General features: G+C 35.3%; 2 protein-coding genes across 5 annotated transcripts; both read left to right on the forward strand.

Moving 5' to 3' along the window:
* The first annotated feature begins 240 nt into the window (after window positions 1-240).
* On the forward strand, window positions 241-8,866 carry LOC105688139 (mucin-5AC). 4 transcript variants are annotated; one of them, XM_048658345.1, is made up of 9 exons: window positions 241-382; window positions 452-1,151; window positions 1,610-2,108; window positions 2,507-2,603; window positions 2,665-3,434; window positions 3,740-3,922; window positions 4,172-4,434; window positions 4,528-5,294; window positions 6,199-8,866. In XM_048658345.1, exons 2-9 carry the CDS (start codon window positions 1,105-1,107, stop codon window positions 6,261-6,263), a joined length of 2,691 nt encoding a protein of 896 aa, XP_048514302.1. In that variant the 5' UTR covers window positions 241-382; window positions 452-1,104; the 3' UTR covers window positions 6,264-8,866. The 4 variants fall into 4 exon arrangements, 3 of the variants coding, with proteins under 3 accessions (XP_048514302.1, XP_025602548.2, XP_012259641.2); XM_025746763.2 differs by having other exon boundaries at window positions 250-382; window positions 497-1,151; XR_003150280.2 differs by lacking the exon at window positions 241-382 and having other exon boundaries at window positions 548-1,151; window positions 4,528-5,403.
* A 5,126-nt stretch (window positions 8,867-13,992) lies between these two features.
* LOC105688179 (sodium/potassium-transporting ATPase subunit beta-2-like) lies at window positions 13,993-19,960 on the forward strand. The gene is made up of 5 exons (XM_012404286.3): window positions 13,993-14,538; window positions 17,543-17,803; window positions 17,877-18,058; window positions 18,141-18,420; window positions 18,517-19,960. The coding sequence occupies exons 1-5, from the start codon at window positions 14,412-14,414 to the stop codon at window positions 18,618-18,620; spliced, it is 954 nt and encodes a 317-aa protein (XP_012259709.1). The 5' UTR covers window positions 13,993-14,411; the 3' UTR covers window positions 18,621-19,960.
* The last annotated feature ends 486 nt before the right edge of the window (window positions 19,961-20,446 follow it).

A 20,446-nucleotide genomic window follows, 5' to 3' on the forward strand; every position in this document is an offset into this window, starting at 1 on the left:
ACGTAATACCCTCCCCGGAAATCAGGTGCTCCCATTCATTCGAATGATTTTACTGGAAATTCGACGTGCTATGTTCAGATTTTCTACTAAGCTAGGTTGTGCAAAATTCATAAATCTGTTTGTGCATTTTTCAGAGTGACGTACACCACTATTTTTCATCCGAGTGACTCTGAAAAGTGATCGACAATAAAGAAGCTAAGTGGTCTCGTGCTTTCTAGGCGATTCGCGCAAGTTCTAGAGCGATTTTATTGGTGGAAATTTAGGGGCAGAGGGAACCATGATGCCGGGAACGAAATAATAGGAAGTCGTACAAAGCTAGACGAGTTTCTGAAGCAGCATTTTTGTCCAATCGAGAATGGCTGCTGATTCGGTCGAATTTTGTGTAAGAAGAATATAATAATTTGTACGATTAAAGATTAGTATTTCAAGGAGATAAAAAATAATATTTTAGATTACATCAAGATGCGGCTAAAATTCTGTTGATATTCTTATACAGAGTTGGAGTGATTGTCGGCCATAGAATAGATTGAATTCCGTAGACCCTTGGTGGGAAAACAGTTGATGATTTTTTTAACCCACCCAACTACCCAAGCATGTGAACAGACCTCGAACGGACTGATTTTCGAGAGACTCGGGTATTGAAAGGCTGTTGAAAGAAGTAATTATTGTTAATAGTTGACAAATAACAAGCTGTGTTAAAGTGAGTTCCAGTTTATTAGGGGGTAAAGAAGTACCGGGTGATAGAATAATCAGTTTGGTATCACCGAGAATTTGGGAGGCTGTAAATCATAGAAAATTAAAACTGTGGATGCTGCGAGGCTTATACGTATGTATGTATGTGAGATCTACATGATTCTGGTCTGCTGCTGCTGTCGTCGTACCATCGTATCGGACCGTTGTAGTTTGTCATTATTATTAAAAACTGCAAAATTACGGTTATAAATACGAACAATAATTGTGTCACTAAAACGAACAAGGGAATAGTACGCGTTATAATACGTAACGCCATAATTAACGGACATTTAATAATCACTTAGAAGACGCCTGCCTTAGCAATCAGCGGCGGTGTTTATTCAACCCAAGTGGTATCAATGTTGTCTGGCAATGGTGTGTAAAGAGAACGTGGTATCATGGTTTGGGAATCTCTCCAGGTGAATATAAATCATAAAAATACATCTCCCATCACCCTGTCTTTCTCTTATAAAATCAACCATTCAGTTATACTCTTATGCATTTTATTAATTGTGAAGTAAACACTCCGTGTCTTTCTATTTCTTGCTATCCATCTTCTCTTTTTGCAAAAATTATAAGATTATTGTCATTAATCCCAACCTACAACTCCCAATTCCTTTGTCTTTCTCCTTTCTTCACTCTGAGTAGTAGTTCTCAAAAATTATTCCATTATTCATCTTTGTCTATAAAAATCTAGAGTTGCATGATAAGTTGCTGGCTGATAACAATTTGCTAATTTTTGACACGGGACACGTAATAGCCCTTTCTATGCTTCTGACAAACCCTTTTCTTTGTGTTCAGTGATCTGCAGATATTCTTGTGCCGATAGGCGATGTAATAATGTTGAGATGATTATTTCATTTTTCTGTTTGTGTAGTTATAAACGTATCGATGTGATGTGCACACTGCTGAATATGTGTCTTCCGTTCGAAGTACGATACCTCGGCACATGTGTCGAGGATCTTGGCAAACGGGACTATAATGATCTTCGAGATACTGAGCACCGAGCCAACAATGCGTCGGATCTTGCAGAGCTCACTAATCTTGGTGTAACAGACAAGAGGACGCGGAGGAAACTTTCCCTCTATATGGCTTTGTTGCACTCGTGTAACTACGCCTGCGCTGTCATTTTGTACAAAAACCTTTCCAGCGTTGATTTTCAAGAGATTGTTAATCTACTGAATGGAACCACATTCACACAGGACGATCAAACCCTGGATGAGCTTCTGCTGTTGTATACAATGGCCTTGAATCATCCAGCATTTACCTACGAGCAAAAATCTGTTTTTGGCAATATTTTTGCAAAACTGCAAGAAGAAGAAGTCAGACTTAATCCTCCTAAACCGGTCACCAACTCCTCATTCAAATCAGCACAAGTAATATTCACCAAATTTACCTTTATATTCTATCTAATGGAACACTTTGGGGGGTTGCTGTGTTTCTATAAGGGGCAGATCTTTAATGAAACAATAGTATCTGGTTCTCTGGGTTCTTTTAACTGTGAAAGTCACTAATACTCGAGTCACTTTGGGATACCCTAACTGTCCTAATAATTGAAGAAGGCTTTATTCATAATCTGCACATATATTCATGTGCTTGAGTATGTGTGAAAGAGGATTCACTCAGTTGATCTTTTCTCTCAATAACAAATCAGTTTTCAGAGATTTTGGAAGCAACTTTATTTAGGATGTTTTCATTTTACATGAGTCACACTTATACGATTAAACCATGATTACATTGATCAACGATGATTAATATTTTCTCATTAATGTAGGGATGCACTCCATGTGCTACCCCGAATGACAGGGTGGGGGATACCGAAACTCTAACAAACTGCTTGATACCTCCTCCAACAATGCAGCAATTTCACGGTAAATATTCATAAATGCTCGATTACTTTTCAAGGTCTAAAGAAATTTTTTCATCATTTAGGAGATATGTCTGCCAGAAACAACACCATCGTCACAGGAATACCACCTGGTCTGACGATGCCACCACCTGGATTGTGTCTTCCCGGTCCCGATCAGATGTCCATGGGTTCTGGTGGAGCGGCTCAATATCTGCACCTCGGTTTTCCCTCAGTTAATCACATGCCCCCGTGGTCAGGTCAGGTTATGATGAGCAACCCAGTTCTGTATCAAACAGGCGATGTATTGGCTTATCCTTCTTCTCCTTTAGTGAGTCGTCAGTCATCTCCATCACAATCCAGATCTCCTAGTCGAAGCAATTCCCCAATGAGTAGTCGTAGGAACAATGCCATCCCACGCACCTCCTCTCAAGCCACTCAGTCTACTTCAAACACCCTGACAACATCCACAAGTACAAGCTGCACTCAAACGAGCATTTCACACTCGAGCGCAGCCTCTTTACCATCCTTGCAGCCATCCGCTACTAGCACTACCACCACTAGCAGTGGCGGTAGCAAAGGACAGTCCTCTCTTCCCAGTCAATCTCCGCTGCCGCCTTCGCAATGGTCTGTTCCTCCACCCATAGCTGTTACTGCAGCCCTTCCCCCAGGCAATTCTCGACACAGTAACGCCGAGGGTTCAATGACAGGTCAAACACCAGCTGGTAGTTCTAAACAGACACCACCTCCTCCACGGCTCAGATCAACGGCTACCACTGTAGAATCTTTGAGAGAAACTGTGGGCAAGGAAATACCAAGTTTCAAAAATAATCTTCAAAATCTATCCATTGACGAGGTAAGTCAAATGAAATTTTTTTAATCGGATGTCTGTTTCTACCTCAATTTGATAACACAATCATCTACAACACGCTGTCGATATTATGAAATATGATCAGGTCGTAGGAGGAAAATATTAGTGAAAAGAATTAACCCATAGAATTTGATGAGCAGTTTATAACGGTGCAACTGAATGAGTAATGGGAACGTAAAATATCTCAATTAGATTTTATAATGCTCTATTTATGGGTACTTTGTATGAACTCCAAAAGTTCCTTTCTGTCTTTCGGTCTGAGGTGTATTTTTATTATTCAATGAACTCAGATTAGGAGATTGGGTGATGAGGAATTGCGGGAATTGGGATTGCCATCAAATGCAGTAGGTCAACTACAAAGTATCATGAAGAACCAAACTCCGAATGGTTTGAATCTGCTTTCGTCTGACAAGAAACTGGAGAGTTCAACCAACGTCATTACACATCCCGCTCTAGAACACGTTGAGAACGAGGTAATTCGCTGGTTATAGTCTTTAGTACTTGTAAATCATACCTGAAAGACTTATTTGCAATAGAAGGAAAGCATCGTCAACCTTTGGGATTGTTGTAATCTATGATTATAGAATCTAGTGATTGTGGCTGATTGTTGTTATGACTTGATGTTATACCATTCACTTCCTGAAAAGTACAAAGAAACGTACGTTCTGAAAATGTAACATCTGAGTTTCGAGGATGGCAAAAATAGTTGTGTAATTACACAGGTTATCAGAGGAAGTGACGCGTTGAGCGAAGCAAGTCCCACCGGCACAAAATGCATCCCGTTACAGCAACCGCAGCACCAAGTTTTGCATCATCATCATAATCACGCAAGTACGAACGTGAGACGGTATCCGACTATTCCGCCCATGGACCCATCCCAGATGCAGATGTACCCTCAACCACCACCGGTTTACACCGCACAAAACACGCCATGTTACGCTTGCCTAACAATGCCAGTGGGTGGAGTTCAGAATCGTTATGCCAGGCAAGTGAAAAAGCTCAGTAATTTTGTAAGTTTTAAGCAGCGACTCTGCAGCACCCAAGGAGACAAGATGACCACTCTATTCATCATTCATAGGTGTAACGCCCAGCAAGTTTACTGCCTTACGCAGCTTCAGACTTTGAGACTGGATCCGGAAAGCAGTCGACACTGTTCTCAGAGCAGTAGTTCCGAAAGTACCGGAAGTCGATCTCCTCCCGAAACACCACCAGCGGCGCCCTGGGTTGGCGGTGTAGAATCTTCAGCTCCAAATCAGTTACCTACAGATCACACCAACTCTGGAGGAGTAGTACCACCTCATCCGACGATTTCCGTGTCGTCATCTCACCAAGCTCCTCAACCTTCTATGCAACAACCCTTACCTGAGAAACCAAGGAACAGTAGGAAAAACCCGACTCACTACGTACGTCACAAAAACCAAATGGTCAACGGTGGGCCGCAAAGTATTCCTCACTGCGTTCCCTTCACACCCCAGCCGTCACATTCGCCAATAACTTACCTCCAGCACGGACATTTCCCATCCCTGAGACCTGCCGCTGGTATCTACTCAAACTTTTCTCATGCTGCGGCGTATGGCAGGCCCACTTATCCCACGTATCAACCAAATGGCGAAATGATGTACCAGTACCCTGGCGCACATCCTGGGCATCATCCTGGCTCAGCAGGAACCCCACCGCCACCCTCAGCGCCAGCTCCGCCTCAAGCACCTTACCTGCCTCCTACTCCGGTGGTTACTTACTCGACAGTAGTACCACCGCCAAAAGTATCTTGCTACAACTGCGGAAGCAGCAATCATCACGCTGCGGATTGCAAGGACCAAACGATGGAAGACCTCACTAAGGGAGGTAGGTCACAGCCATCGCGCAATCCGTAGAATCTGGTGTTTTCTAGGCGGATGAAATTTAGTCCGCCTGGAATCGCAGGGATATCTACGCGCGTTTCTGATATGTATTTGTAAGTAACTAATTAGTAAAAGACAGGAGAGTGCTGGATAACTACTGTGGAGTGAGTGGGAGAATCGCTAGATCATTATAGATACTTCTGTCACCTGCTACCTGCCCACCCACGAGGATTACGATTCATTGGGCCAGGAGTATATCTAGCCTAGGTTTAAAACCGATTTCAATCGTATCTCCTACGAGGATTCTACGCCTCGTTCTGACGCACCTACCTTTATCTGAAACTTATTCTCTGCTATAGCTGCTAATCTGATGCAAAATTTACACTCAGCCCCAGAAAAAATTTATTTCCCAGGAAAACTAGTTTCCCTCAGGTCCCTAGGGTGTGCATTTAATTCATCTTGTATCTACTAGTTATGTAACGTTTTCAATCCCGTCAAACAATAATCGACAACAACCAATGTTACATATTTAAATCTTAGTTGCAAATAAGTTTCGTTGTTAGAAATTTCTGAAGAAAAAAAGAGGGGGAAAAAAATTTGATAATTCGCCACTCAATTAGCGACTGTGTGATAAATCAACATTCATCCAGTTTGGTATTACGAAATGCGTGACTGTGAGTTGCAAATTATATTATCTCTCTATTTTCGAGCGCCAATGTATGCGTAGAAATCAAGCACCAAGTTAACGTCTTTTCGTTAATGAAATTCTTGAAACGGTGGCAATTTTCTGAGGAGAATTATACCTCAATATCGCAGCTAGTGTCAATCCCAGGCCTCTACGAACGTGTCCGGCACTCTTCTTATTCCTGTTAAAATCTCTCAGACCGCACCTACCAATTCTATTTCAGCCCAGTATCGACTGGATTATACGATACTCAAACAACCTGGAGAGTGTCAGAGTTCCGACAAGTGATCCCCTATCGTGGACCATCATTTAAATACCTACCACAACCCTACTACCGCTACCACTACCAGAACCACAATAATCACCTGGCCTATCGATAAAAAATCAAACTACCGCTACCGTTCTCAACACAAGTTGTCGGTCGTTTTTCTAGACTTCTATATTGAAAATAGGAATTTTTTTCAACGTACCCCTGTTTGCCAGCTCGCTGTACCTCGCAAACTTTTTCTGAATTCTTATTTATGATAGCGCAATCATTATTATTAACTTATCTTCCTCTCCCGCCCTTGTTGTATTCGATAATCCAAGTTTATCGCCTACAAAAGTGATTTGACAGCGTACTTTGTATTTTCATCTATATTTTCTAGAATATTCTCAGCGTTATTTTCAATAATTCGTGTTAGGTATATTATAATTTTTGGCTGCGCGTCTTTTCAACGCAAAACTTGTAATACCCAATCGGTTAACTTATTAACTTTCTAGTGACTAGCGTTACAAACAATAATATCCAGTGAAATTCTGGAGCATAGGTACAATAATAAAAACTACAGCAACAACAAAAACAACAATAATAACAACAAAAATAATAATAATTAAATATTCAAACCGAAGTTTTCACGACTATCATTACACGACGCTAATTAACAACAACATACTTTTATAGTTTTATCATCTATCATTTTTACGTGTGGATATAAAATTCATTATGAACAAAACCAAACAAATTTTCGTGTGAAACCATAAGTGTTCGATCGTCATCTCTAGCTTCCGTTGCGCTCCTGTGTGTCTAAACTAAAAAAGAAAACTTAAAAACAAACAAAAAAATTATATATACTAGACGCTGCTCACTGCTCATTTAATTAACTTATCCATATACATATATATATACATATATACATAATAATTAGTTGGGTATATGTATGTTATATATTATATATATATATATAATATAATTCTCATCCTATTTATAATAGTTAGGCAATCACACGTGCAACTTAAGCAATTTTATACAAGTTTTATCGATCGCCCATCTTTTTTAATTGTAGGCAGTGTTATACATTAGGACTTTACTATATGTATAAAAAAAAAGAAGCAAAACAAGAAATTAATGTACGATGAACAGCTCGAGACGACATAGAAGTTAGTCGATCCATCGTTTCAGTCGTTTATTATACATGTAATTATAACAATTTAAATTACGTAATTAGATGTCCATGTCGATTATTGATAAAAACTCTGGCTAATTTCGTTGTACATTACAATAATGAATTAAAAAAATTGAAGAAAAGTATAATTAAATAAATTAAAAACAAAAAAAAACAAAAAAAAATATAATAGTTATTGTAAAGTTTAAAAGTAGGTACCTATGTATTTGTAAATAAGAAGGAAGACAAGAAAGAAAGCGTAACTAAGTATACAATCTAAACTATTATAAGCATTGTCTTATCGAATATGAGCGGGTAGGTGACAACGGATGCCACATGCATTTACAATGCCTATACTATTATTATACAAGTCTACGGACGCTAAATTACTAGACGTTAATTTTTTGTTTGTGGCAGCTAGTCAGAGCCCCACTAGATTTATTAGAGGTAAAATATTGAAATTTGAACACACCAAAGGCTAAATGGGCTTCGGTGTATGCTCATACTACCGATACCAATAGCCAATAAAGCGTTGTGAGGGTAGAAATTGAAAACAACAGAAAGAGATAATTTCATTTGCAACTTACGGTCGTCTTTTAAGTCCACCAAAATATGTGTATGCATCGGAGAAGAGTATCCAAATAAAATTGCTCATTTATTTGTTGTTTGCATGGAGTTCTGAGTGCAGCGAGTCGGCTGCCTCATAATTCAGTTCTTCAAAGTGTGTAAAAGATGAATCAATTGTACTTCTTCTAACTTAAGGTGATGAAAGCTCGGTTGTAATGTCATGTTCGCCTTCTACATATCAGTTTATATATTATACTTTCCCCCGTATACTATATTATTATTGTATCGACCACCCATCTTAGGCCTTTAATATTTTCATATTTCTATCGAAGCATTAATTGGTTATCATCGCCTCAAATCATTTGCAGACATTTATTCTGTGTGTACAAAGAATATCCTAGGATAATATGATATATACATAATATATATATACACATATTGTATATTAAATGAATTTTTTTTTCCACTCTATTATTTTGCTCTACATCTCGCTGTGTAATTTTTCTATCTCTGTCCAAAGAATGAGTACGTCGGGTTAATTAATTAGTTTTTCCGAATGTTCCTCGACGTGAGTGAATAAATAAATTATACATACTTATGTATGTGGATAAATAATAAATGCTAACGTACCCCATATACGCTTTTGTATGGAATGATTGTCGTATAAAAGAAAAGTAAAAAAAAAAAACAACAATAAAAATAACAAAAAAAGAAAATAGTAATTTCTGACTCAAAATTAGCTGGCAGCTCGTTATACATATGTTATTGTAATACGAATGTGATTAAAAGGAAATTAAAATGAATTATAATAATAAGTAATGATTATTTTCGAAGTGTTAATAATTTAGATGACATCGATAAAGTAATGAAATGTTCAATAATAAAAGAATTGGAAAAGTCTTCAATGAGCTTTCATCACTTGCTTTATATTGCACACGGTTACCAAATTTCCCACCTCGCAAAAAATAATAACTTTCGACTGCCTCGTAGTATAAAAATGCATCCAGTTTTGACGTCACAATTATTAAGATCATTATCATTATCATTGTAACTAGTGTCATCATCATCATTATTACTAATATCAAAATTATTATTATTATTACGATCATAATTTTTTCTTTCCATTCGTTGAGATATACATTTTTGTAATATGAAATTGATATTCTTTTGTATTTCTCAGTTCTTGTTCGGTTAACGGAATGACCTCTCTATTAAACAGTAGCTAAAGCATATTTCGGAAAATGAATTAGAAATACCGAGAATTTATAAAAAGAAGGAAAGAAACGAAAAAATTATCCCGTATAGGTTTCCTAGTGGGTGTCACGGTAGCGGTTCGGTGATGATAATAATTAATTAAATTTTGGAAGTAATACGCAAAAAATATAAGAAAAGAAAAATTAACTCCGACCATGAATATTCATTTTTCAAGTCTGCAATTCATTGATGCCATCGGTCTTCAAATGGAGTTCAAATATTTTGATTATATACATCTAGGTAATATAAAGATATATTTTTGTCATTTGTGAGCTATTGAATTTTTTTAAATAAGTTTTCTCTCTCTTTAAATTTTTAATTTCACTTTCTATTGATATTAATCATTAATTTTATCAGTAATTTCTTCTTTATTTCTTCTGTCATTCATTGCCATTTACACGATACGAATTATTGTGGTTGTTGATTGATGATCGATATAAATGAATTGCCTGCAACAACGACGTAAACTGTATAAGATATATTAGATATATATAGTATATATTATTAAAATTTTATGTATAACATGTGTACGCATATATAATTTATAATCTCATACTGTTTGTCCGTTTTTAATATCTCTGTGCATACCTAATTATACACTTTATTATACATACTATATCCTTTGAAAAAAAAAGTATCGATGATTTTTTCTCTATGTTTTTTGTATGTCATCAATTTTATTCCAGCTCGATCATTGTGCGTTCTCGGATCTATTTTTTCTTCTTTTCCCTTTTTTTTTGTCAGAATTTTCAATTTAAGAAAAACAGAAAAATAATTAAAATTCGATATCAATTTTCTTTTTTTTTTTTCTCTTCTGGTGGCAAGGATGATCAAAGTTTTGTAACATGTATACATATACGATGCACAAGCGATTATAAATAATAGACATGATTTCTTCGATTTGAATTATCTATAATATTAATGATAATAATAATAATAGTACTAATAATAATAAAATAAAACTAAGGGAAAAAACTGAAATTGAATTTATAATCAAATTAAATCAGTATTATGCCTGTTAAAATGAAAATTTTCGACCATATCGCTGGCAGAAATATAGTTACAACCAAATTAAAATAATCAGAAAATGAGTCCATGTTGCAAGAAGGATGATGATAATAATAATAATAATATTCAATATAAATTTTGAGAAAAGAAGAAAGAAAAAACAAAGGTGGGAGAAGAAAAAGTGAGGGAAATTATAAATAAAATTTTTTTAAATACAAACTATTATTATTATGTAAAATTATAGTTATATTATACATCATTGTTACAAATAAATTACAAAACGAAGCTATCCACGTATCTCAGCTGTGATTCTTGACATCCAAATATTGAAAGGAAAAAGAACAACTGAACGAATATATAACTAAAATAAGTTGAAAAATCGAAAACGAAAAGGATAAACAAAAATTACTCATCAATTTAGTATACTTTTCGATCAACGCTAACCATATATAGGTACACGTATTGTTATGAATATACTTTATTATACATTACAGTCAGAATATGTATAATATAGGTATCGAACAATCGTTCGGCAGTGTTACTTATATACATACATGATACCTACACATAATACACACACATTGTATAAATAAATTTCCTGCAAAGATCTATGGATAATGTAGTGTTAGATTTTTATTAATATTAATATTACTATCGTTAATATTATTATTATCATTATTATTATTATCGATGTATAAATAACAATTTATAAGTTATAAAAAAAATTAATAATGCTGCAACGTGCAAGAAGTATCTATAATATGAATAACTATAAAATCTACCTATATACCTTATATGAACATATACATGAAACAAAAAGAAAATAATAAAAATATATACATATAAATGAATATCAAATTTCTTACGAGATGTAGCATAACGATAACTACATATCGTTTTATGTATTACATATAAGTATAACTGCTATACTACAATAATACTAATAATATTAATAATAATATAGTAATTAAATTCAAATAACAATAACAGTAATAACAGATATTATGAACTAAATACCGTCTGACGAAGACAATATGTTAGTAACAATAATTTTGTGAATCGCAGCGGAAATAAAAAGAGAAAAAAACTCGATGAAAAAAAAGAATTGAAAGTGAAGATACACAAAACACGCGAATATGATCGACGATATTAATAATGATAATAACAATAATAATAACAACAACAACAATAATAATAATAATAATAATAATATTGTCGCAATGAAGGTGAAAGAATCATTTGCCAGAGAAATAACGAAAGAATAAAGAAAAGATGGGTTAAAAAATATTAAAAGAAAAGATGAATTAATGAGAATGGGAAATGAAGGATGTAGGTATACTTATATGTAAATTATTTAATATCGATATGATGAATGAATGAATTTTGGAATTTGATATAGATTTGATTTATCATATGAAATAATATAAATGTCCATATACATATACACTATATATACATTGTATAACTATAAATAATATATTACCGAATATGAGTGAAAAAAAATTTTCAAACATTTTCAGCAACAGTAACGGTAAAAATTAAAAAAGAAAAAAAAAAATCAATAAATTAACCGTAAGGAGAGCAGAAAAAAAATTATTAAATAGATATATGCAGATGGAAACTATGATACATAATGGAAATATATATGGAAAGTGAGAAGTGATTACATAAGGGTTGTGCAGCACGAATAAATGAATGCGAAAGAGTTCGCCAAAACCGAAAGGATAAAATAGTAACGAAGATATAAGAAGAGAAACGAGCATATGCAAAACTAGTAGTACTAAATCAATTTAAGAATGAAAAAAGAAAGAGTGAATCAATGAATGAATGGGAATCGATCTCTATATGAAAGAACTACAGAGTAGAGTTTAAAAAAAAAAGAAAAAAGAAAAAATATTAATAAAGCAAATAACAATTATATTATTAGAAGTAATCCAGGGTATGTTTGTATGCGTTTCCGCACCGATAGGTGATGAGTACAGTATGTACGTTACATTGAAAAATAATAATTATATAACAATTATATTGACATAATTGTAATAAGATTGATAACGTGACCTTAAACATAATTAATATGAGCAGCAGCTACATAATCAGTAATCACAATGAGACGAAAGACATACGAGGGATTTGTGCTACTTTTACGTCATATAAAATTACAAAGAAAAAGAACGTTTGCATACAAACATGTGATGTGTATATACACACTATATACATATACTATATATTTCATATGTATGTGTATATGAAAATATTGAGATATATTTGTAAATTCTGTTATCTGAATGCATTATGAATATTTTAACCTCCTGTAATAAAATATTTAATAATAAAAAAAAAAGAAAAGAAAAGAAAAAAATAAATAAAATAAATAAAAAAACGTTACCACCCAATCGTTCAATGTCTTTTATATATATATTCTTTGTAGATCTGTTATTGTATACCGCATGCCTATATGTGTATAAGGAATCTGGGATAATTTATTTGGGGAGAAATTGAAGGTTGGTGTTTTAAATTACGATTCAGTCGAGCAGGGGATGAAAACGTTTATTTGAATCGCTATTTTTGGATATTTCTAGTTATGGAAATCATGAAAATCGTGCAGGGATGCGGTGCGTTGAGGACGCCATTTACCCAAGTCGCATCCGCCATATTGCTTTCTCTTGGACAATTTAATTTATAATGTAATTATAAAATAAAAAAAAAAAGGAATCGCTGCTGAAAGTTAATGCACAGAAAATTAATAAGGTAATTAAATATTTAACGATTATAACTCGCTAAGAATTCAGCTCGGATTATATTCGTATGTATATAGAACTGTATATAAAACTGTTGTATCACTGTAACAGCTACTGTGCGATGTGGATATTTTTTGGTGATAATTTGATCGATTTTGTCGATTCATTTGAAGTTTTAGGGTACGTTGTATACGTGCTATATAAAAGAAGCCAAACGGATCAAATATCATCGGATTACATAAGACTAGATGCTCACGGAACTATTTTGTTGTAGCAGCTAGAGTTTTCGTTACATCGTGAATAGATTTATACACAGATGTGAAATACAGCTATTGCTACGATAATAATAGTCATGATAATAATAACAAGGGTTACAGTAGAATTGCATCTACCGTAATATATGAACGAATGACAATTATAATGACCTTGCCACCGGTTCTTTTATAATACCGATCGTCACAATTATTTTGTCCTCTGACCGACTTGATTTAGATATCGGTATTTTCATTTTTATTCATACTTGACAACGATACATTAATTGTCGTTAAATTTGTATTCGAGAGAAAAAACGACCCTAAGAATTCGGCATATCGACCATCAGGGTACGACAATTTAAAATTAGCGTCCATTGGTAGAATAGTTTGAAAAATTAGCACACAAGTTAATGAATTTGTGTGTGTGTGTTTTTATTATTTTTTTTTTTCAAACCGCGACAAATGGCTTACCGATATTTCTATAATGTATGAGAAGAAGGTGTAATATAATTTCGTTTATGTCTATTTATGGTTGATTTAATTGCCGCATATGGCTTAGAAGTATATTTATCGTACATGGGTATGTATGTTACACGTTCCGGATCGAACTATGGAGAGTAAGAACGCATGTTCAAAAAGAGAGGGAGAGATGTTCAAATATAATCTAAGTTGTCAGAGAAGGAGGGAAGGAGAAGAAGAAGAAGCTGCATGGGATTTCAAACTGAGTTTGCGCGAAGGAAGGAATACGAGCGTACAACATTAAGGGGTGGAAAACCGGGCTAACCAGGCCAACAACGACGCATCGTAGGGACGTCGGGCAACCGCTCAATATCTCTTCGGGTTTTAACTCGCCAACCTCCGTTCGCCACAAGCAGCAGCAGCGTCAACTACGGGAATAGTAGCAGTGCACAGCAGCTGTGAAATCAACCACCACTGGAGAGGAGAAGAGCTTCGAGATACCCCATTCGACGGAGCAACCCTCTTTGCGTTTTCTGCATCCACTGCGCGGAGACGCTTGAACGGAAGCTCGCTCGATTGTTCACAAGAGAATCGGGGGAAAAAGAGGAAGAAACAAAAATACTACCGTTTCTAACACGAGGCTAACGATAAATAAGTTATTTAATAAAAAATAAAACAACAAAAAAAAAAAAAAAACCACGAACTAAAGCATAATAATTATTGTCGGTAAAAATGGAGGATAAAAAACTTGAACAGTATTACTCGCCGCCGCCGAAACTCGGCAAATGGGAGGGCTTCAGAATTTTTCTGTGGAATTCAGAAACCGGACAATTTATGGGACGGACTGGTGCAAGTTGGGGTAAGAATTTTTATCCTACCATATGAATTCGTTTTACCATAGATTAAATTTCCTCCTCCCCCGATTCTAACTACCCCTGCACGTAATTCCGTCTAATGAATTTTCTACGACTTCTTCTCGCCTAATTTTTCTTTTCTCCACCTGATCCTAAGTTTATAAATTCCCTTCACCGGTATCAATATTTCTAAGATTTTTATCTAATTTCAATCGACTCCGATCGATGTAAATTTCATCCCCTTCGGTTCGATATTTCCACTTCTTTTTCTTTGCACCCTATGCGGCAAGGGTTGCGCAGAAATTTTAGTCTTACGTAACGACATCCTTCTGTTCTTTTTCCTCTTTACTTATAGGCGCCGAAGCGTTTAGATCCGGTTCGATATTACGTGAAACCTAATGTGAATAAAAAAAATAACTTTTCCTCACATCCCCATATACATTACTCGACTGTGTTATATGTCGCATGTACTTCCGGTCGAATCAATACTCCGATTGGTTGACCTGCCCTTACAGGGGGGTTTGCGTGTGCGAATATTTCCAATCAAATGCGATCATTTTTGATCGGATTCCTTCATTGAAATACGACAATCAGAGCGCGCGGACATTGATTTTCACGCAACTTTGAAAATTTAAACCAAAACCCGGTGGTATCGTTGCAGCCATTTTGTCGACTGATTTTCCCTCCGGGCAAGACTTAAAGGCGCTTCACAGACTTTGAGACGCTCGAAAAAATCAATGCTTTCCCTCACACCTTATTGCAGAACCGCATCTGCGGATGATCTGGATATTTTTCTTCTTCTTTTTTTTTTTTTTTTTTCTTATCGACGCGTCCGAATTCGACGACGGGGTTCATAACGATCCGAATAAAAATGTGGTGAATTTTTTCGAACAATTCAAACCGATATACCGCCGTCTTATCGAATTAGTTTCTGAACTGTCGCGAAGGTTTTATTATATTCGTTCCGAACGATTTTCACATTCAACGAATGTCGCACGAGAGAATTTTTCAGATCCGATTCTGCGTGAAACGTTCCGCGAATCGTGGCAAAACGAGTCGGAAATTTTAGGCGTAGTCCACTATATGTATACAAGGTAGAATTGATTTTCGGTCAAGGTGTGTATAGGTATATATACATTTACAGTACATGGTCTATATACTTTTAACGGAAGCCTCCCTGACATGATCGTCATATGCGAAGCTTCACCGTACTCTGTTTCTTCCTCACCGACTAGTATTTTATTTCACCTGATTTTATTAGTTCTCCTGTACTTTATTCTTGGTACTTTTTTCTTCTCCAAACGTAACGTGATATAACCGGCACACGAGGACCACGTTGATCGTACATGAAAATGATATAACAAAAAAGAAGAAGAAGAAGAAGAAAAAAAAGTAAATCGGACAGTCAAAGTATGATCTTTGTATTGCGGGGAATTTGTAAATGTTGGGAGATAAAAATTATGAACTTTCGTTCTCTTTTTTCATTACAGATAGCTCAAACTATCTGTAATTTGAATTTGTTCAATGATCTTCCAATGCGGACATTTCTGCAGTAGCATACAGTATGGTATATGTATGTATGGAGCGCCGGTAACCAAAAGGAGAACTTTGCGGGATCGATAGACTATACACTATAATATATAGCATTGGTTCAAGGGATATAGTAACATACACATAATTCCGAATTACAGATGCATAGCACATGTATACATGTACATAATCGTTAGTTTTATATACCAATCTAGATACGATCAGTCGTAACGAATGATCTGTTCGATTTTTATTTTTCTTACTTAATTTTATTTTATAATTATATAGAGCGTCGTTTTAATGAGCCGGTGACGGCCGATCGTTCCTAACTAGGGAAGTTTGAAAATAGATATTTCATGCACGGGAGAATTTCGTGCGATATTTTTGTCCACTATTTACGAACGTTGAAATTTTTAGCCGACCAGTGCAAGAAAAAATGAATTTTTAACGTCGCTTTTGATTCATCGATGTACGAAGGGGAAGATATAGCACAATTTCGAAAAGGGTCTCTTCCTATACATTTGGAAATATTCGGGCGACGTCACGGCTGTATTAGGTAGGAATTTTATCGGAGGTAAATTAAACGGCGAATTCTAATGTCATACGTTTCATTTTATTTTATTACGACCATTGTCTATAAACGTCTCGCGAAGCGACGTGAAATATTTCAGCACACGAAACGTCCGGAGGTTCGAAATTTTATCGTGCGGAAGCTTTCTACCCTCAGAAATCGATTCGCGATTCAGTCCTTTTTTTATAACAGCGAATACACCGCGACGTTCACGACAGTCACGATAAGGAACAAGAATCTAGATTTCTCTTACTTTATTTCTGATCATTGAAAAATTTTTTGTAAATGGAATCATCGTTACACTCATGCTGGTGATTGACAATCGACGTCATTGACTCTTTCCAATCCCTCCGATTCAATTTTATTTATTACTTTTGTTTTATTTTTAGAACGATGCCTCCGTCGAAGGTACACGTTGCAGATTTTCACCGAGGAGTCCATGACAGAAGTTATTGCCAATTCAGGCCAATTAGCTTTGGTATCTTAATTGTTATAGTTCTATACTCTTTGCAATTGTTAAGCTACCGATAATAACGACGTCATACTGACGGTGTATGGTAATTTTTTTTTTACGCAATCGCATAGCCGAATATCGTAATGTACCGTGAGATTATAAAATTAGTAGCTATAAAGGAAGAAGCTCCCCGAAGACGTTCGAATATTCAATTGGATAGTGAAGTTTTGGAAATAAAATTTTTCGCTGTCCGCAAAGCGAGGAGAGCTGGATTGCGGTTCGAGCGTGTAAAATGTTTCACCCATAGGTTCGTATGACCGTCAGGCGCAAAGGTCAATTGGCGTGCTACTGTATTGACGAGGAATATAAACAACAAGCGAGCGAAAACTATGTACACACAAGTCCATCGCTCGGGAGAGAGGAGTAGGATAATTGAAGCAATATTATTTTCCAGCCAAGATATTGCTGTTCTACGTTATATTCTACGCCGTACTATGCGGATTCTTCGGGGCGATGTTGGCCGTTTTTTACCAAACGCTAGATCCGAACGCCCCTAAATGGCAGCTGGAAGGATCGCTGATCGGCACCAACCCCGGTCTCGGTTTCAGACCGATGCCTCCAGAGAGCAACGTCGAGAGCACTTTGATCTGGTACAAGGCCAGCGACGAGGGAAACTACCGTCACTGGACCAAGGAGCTGGACAAGTTCCTCGAAAGTAAGTACGGAAGGGGGCTCGGTAACCCTCGACGTTGTCCGCAGTACGAAAAACCCCTGCCCTTGTGATCCAGGTTACAAGAAGATCGTGCCGAAGCCGGGTGTAATCGACACCAGGGTGCCCTGCGACTACGATTCCCCGCCACCGCAGGGCAAGGTCTGCAACGTCGACGTGGAGTCATGGCATCTGTGCAACCGAAACAATACCTACAATTACCAGAAATCGGCGCCCTGCATTTTCCTCAAGCTGAACAAGGTTCGCGTTTAACGTGAAATATAATATAACATAAATATGATAATTATAAGGCGGGTCATTCGAACGAAATTTTTTCACGCAGATCTTCGGCTGGATGCCGGCGACGTACAACGACACGACCGATTTGCCGAGTAACATGCCCGACGATCTGAAGGCGCACATCGCTAACGAGAAGTCGAGGAAACCGAAGTCGGTCAACACCGTCTGGGTGTCCTGCGAGGGTGAGAATCCAGCGGACGTGGAAAATATCGGTCCTATCCAGTACATCCCGCAGCGAGGTTTCCCGGGATATTATTTCCCGTTCACCAACACCCCGGGATATTTGAGTCCCCTGGTCGCGGTGCATTTTGAAAAACCAAAGTGTGAGTAAAATAATCTATACATATGTGTATATGTAATATAATAATATTACGACGAATAAGAGAAAAAAATTATCGTATCTCCGTGACGATTATTAGACGGAGTCCTGATCAACATCGAGTGCAAAGCGTGGGCCCGCAACATTCACCACGACAGATTCGAGCGACGTGGATCGGTTCATTTCGAGCTCATGGTGGATTAAGCTGTCAAATTTAAAGACAAAATTTTGCTTCGACCACTACCAACTGCCGGCAAAATTTTTCAAGCCCTCAATCATATTGCATAATTATATATACATATATATTATTACGGCAAAGTCCCTGCCAAAAAAAAAAAAAAACAAGAAAAAAAATTACCAACAAAAAAAGAAATCATTTTATTTAAATCTTATTATTAAATATTATTATCGACATAAATTCATCATAAAAACATACATGATAATACATGATACATGCATAGTCACATATATACATACATAATACATATATAAATTATATTCGCACATCCTAATTTCATCATTTTATACAATCCGAAGAAGAAAGAAAAAAAAAATAACAAACAAAATACAAATCACCAACTACACGGGCAATAATTTTCTATTAGGCAATCGGTTTCATAGACATTCACTACGTAATTAATTATTTGATTTCAATTAATTAATTATACGTTCGCTTCGTTTCAATATCTCAATGAATTAGCTATGATCAGTGTCAAGTTAAAATAACAAAAATAATAACAATAATAGTTATAATGATAATTAATAATAATAACATTAATATTAATAATAATAACGTATAACGTAGTAATATACATATATGAACACTCATATGAATATTATATAGGTCCAGTATTGTTTGAATTTCGGCTTATATAAAATACGGCTACACTATATGTATATTGTACATTTCATTTATTCATTAACTATTATTATCATTATTATAATTGTTGTTGTTATTTTTTTTTGTTAAAGACACACTAAAAATCATACATTAATATATTATCTACATGAAATGTATCGGTATATATATTAATAAGAAGTATACATGTTGTATAAGAAGTTTGCATACAGCTGCAGGAGTGTAATGATAATTATTACGATTTATTTATTTATTGATCAATTAATTTATTTATCTATTCTATTTAAATCATATACGTAATTGAATTCATTTCACGAGGGTTTCGTTTTAATAATTTCATGATACGAGGCGTTCGAAAGAAAAAATGAAGAAGGAAGCGAAGAAAAAATTAAAATAACAAAAATAAGATCCGATTACACACATATTATTTTTATTCGCTATGATATGATAAAACTACGATAATACTAATAATGACAATTAACAATAACACTAGCGACAAACGATGGAAAAAAAAAAAAAAAATACATCGGCAAACGTAAGGGGGAATAAAAAATCTCGCGGCTCTTTACTTACAATTAGCAAATAACGTGGCCACCCAGATATTAAATTAGATACTTAAAGTGAACTATTATATTAATTATGTACTCGTCGTTATTATACTGTCTGGGCATGAAACCTGTGAAAAGAAAAGGAAAGGATGAAGAATAATGCGAACAAAACCAGAGAAAAGACAAAGAATGAACGAAAACCAACAACAAAGGAAAATTGATGAAAATCAATAAAGTTTTGATGAGGCCGTCTGTAATAAGATTTTCGCAGTGCGAAAGTATAAAATTATTTAATAATTACAGTAATATTAACAATAATAATAATAATAATCGAACGAATGCGATGACAGCGAGTGGCTGTATATAATATATCTATATATATATTATAATACATATTATATAATTACAGAATTAAATGAATAATTAAAATGAATAATGTGCGAATGCAGCAGACAAACGACGGACGAATATAATTAATTGATTAACATCTATATATGAATATATATATATAGATATATAGTTAGAAAATGAATGATAATTACATGAAATCGAAACATTTATTACGTTACATACACCATTTGTTCGTTAATTTATTTTTTCGAATTCATTTCTTTTCAAAGATG

This window comes from Athalia rosae, chromosome 7 (assembly GCF_917208135.1).
Source record: "Athalia rosae chromosome 7, iyAthRosa1.1, whole genome shotgun sequence".
In the NCBI taxonomy this organism is placed as follows: Eukaryota; Metazoa; Arthropoda; class Insecta; order Hymenoptera; family Athaliidae; genus Athalia; species Athalia rosae.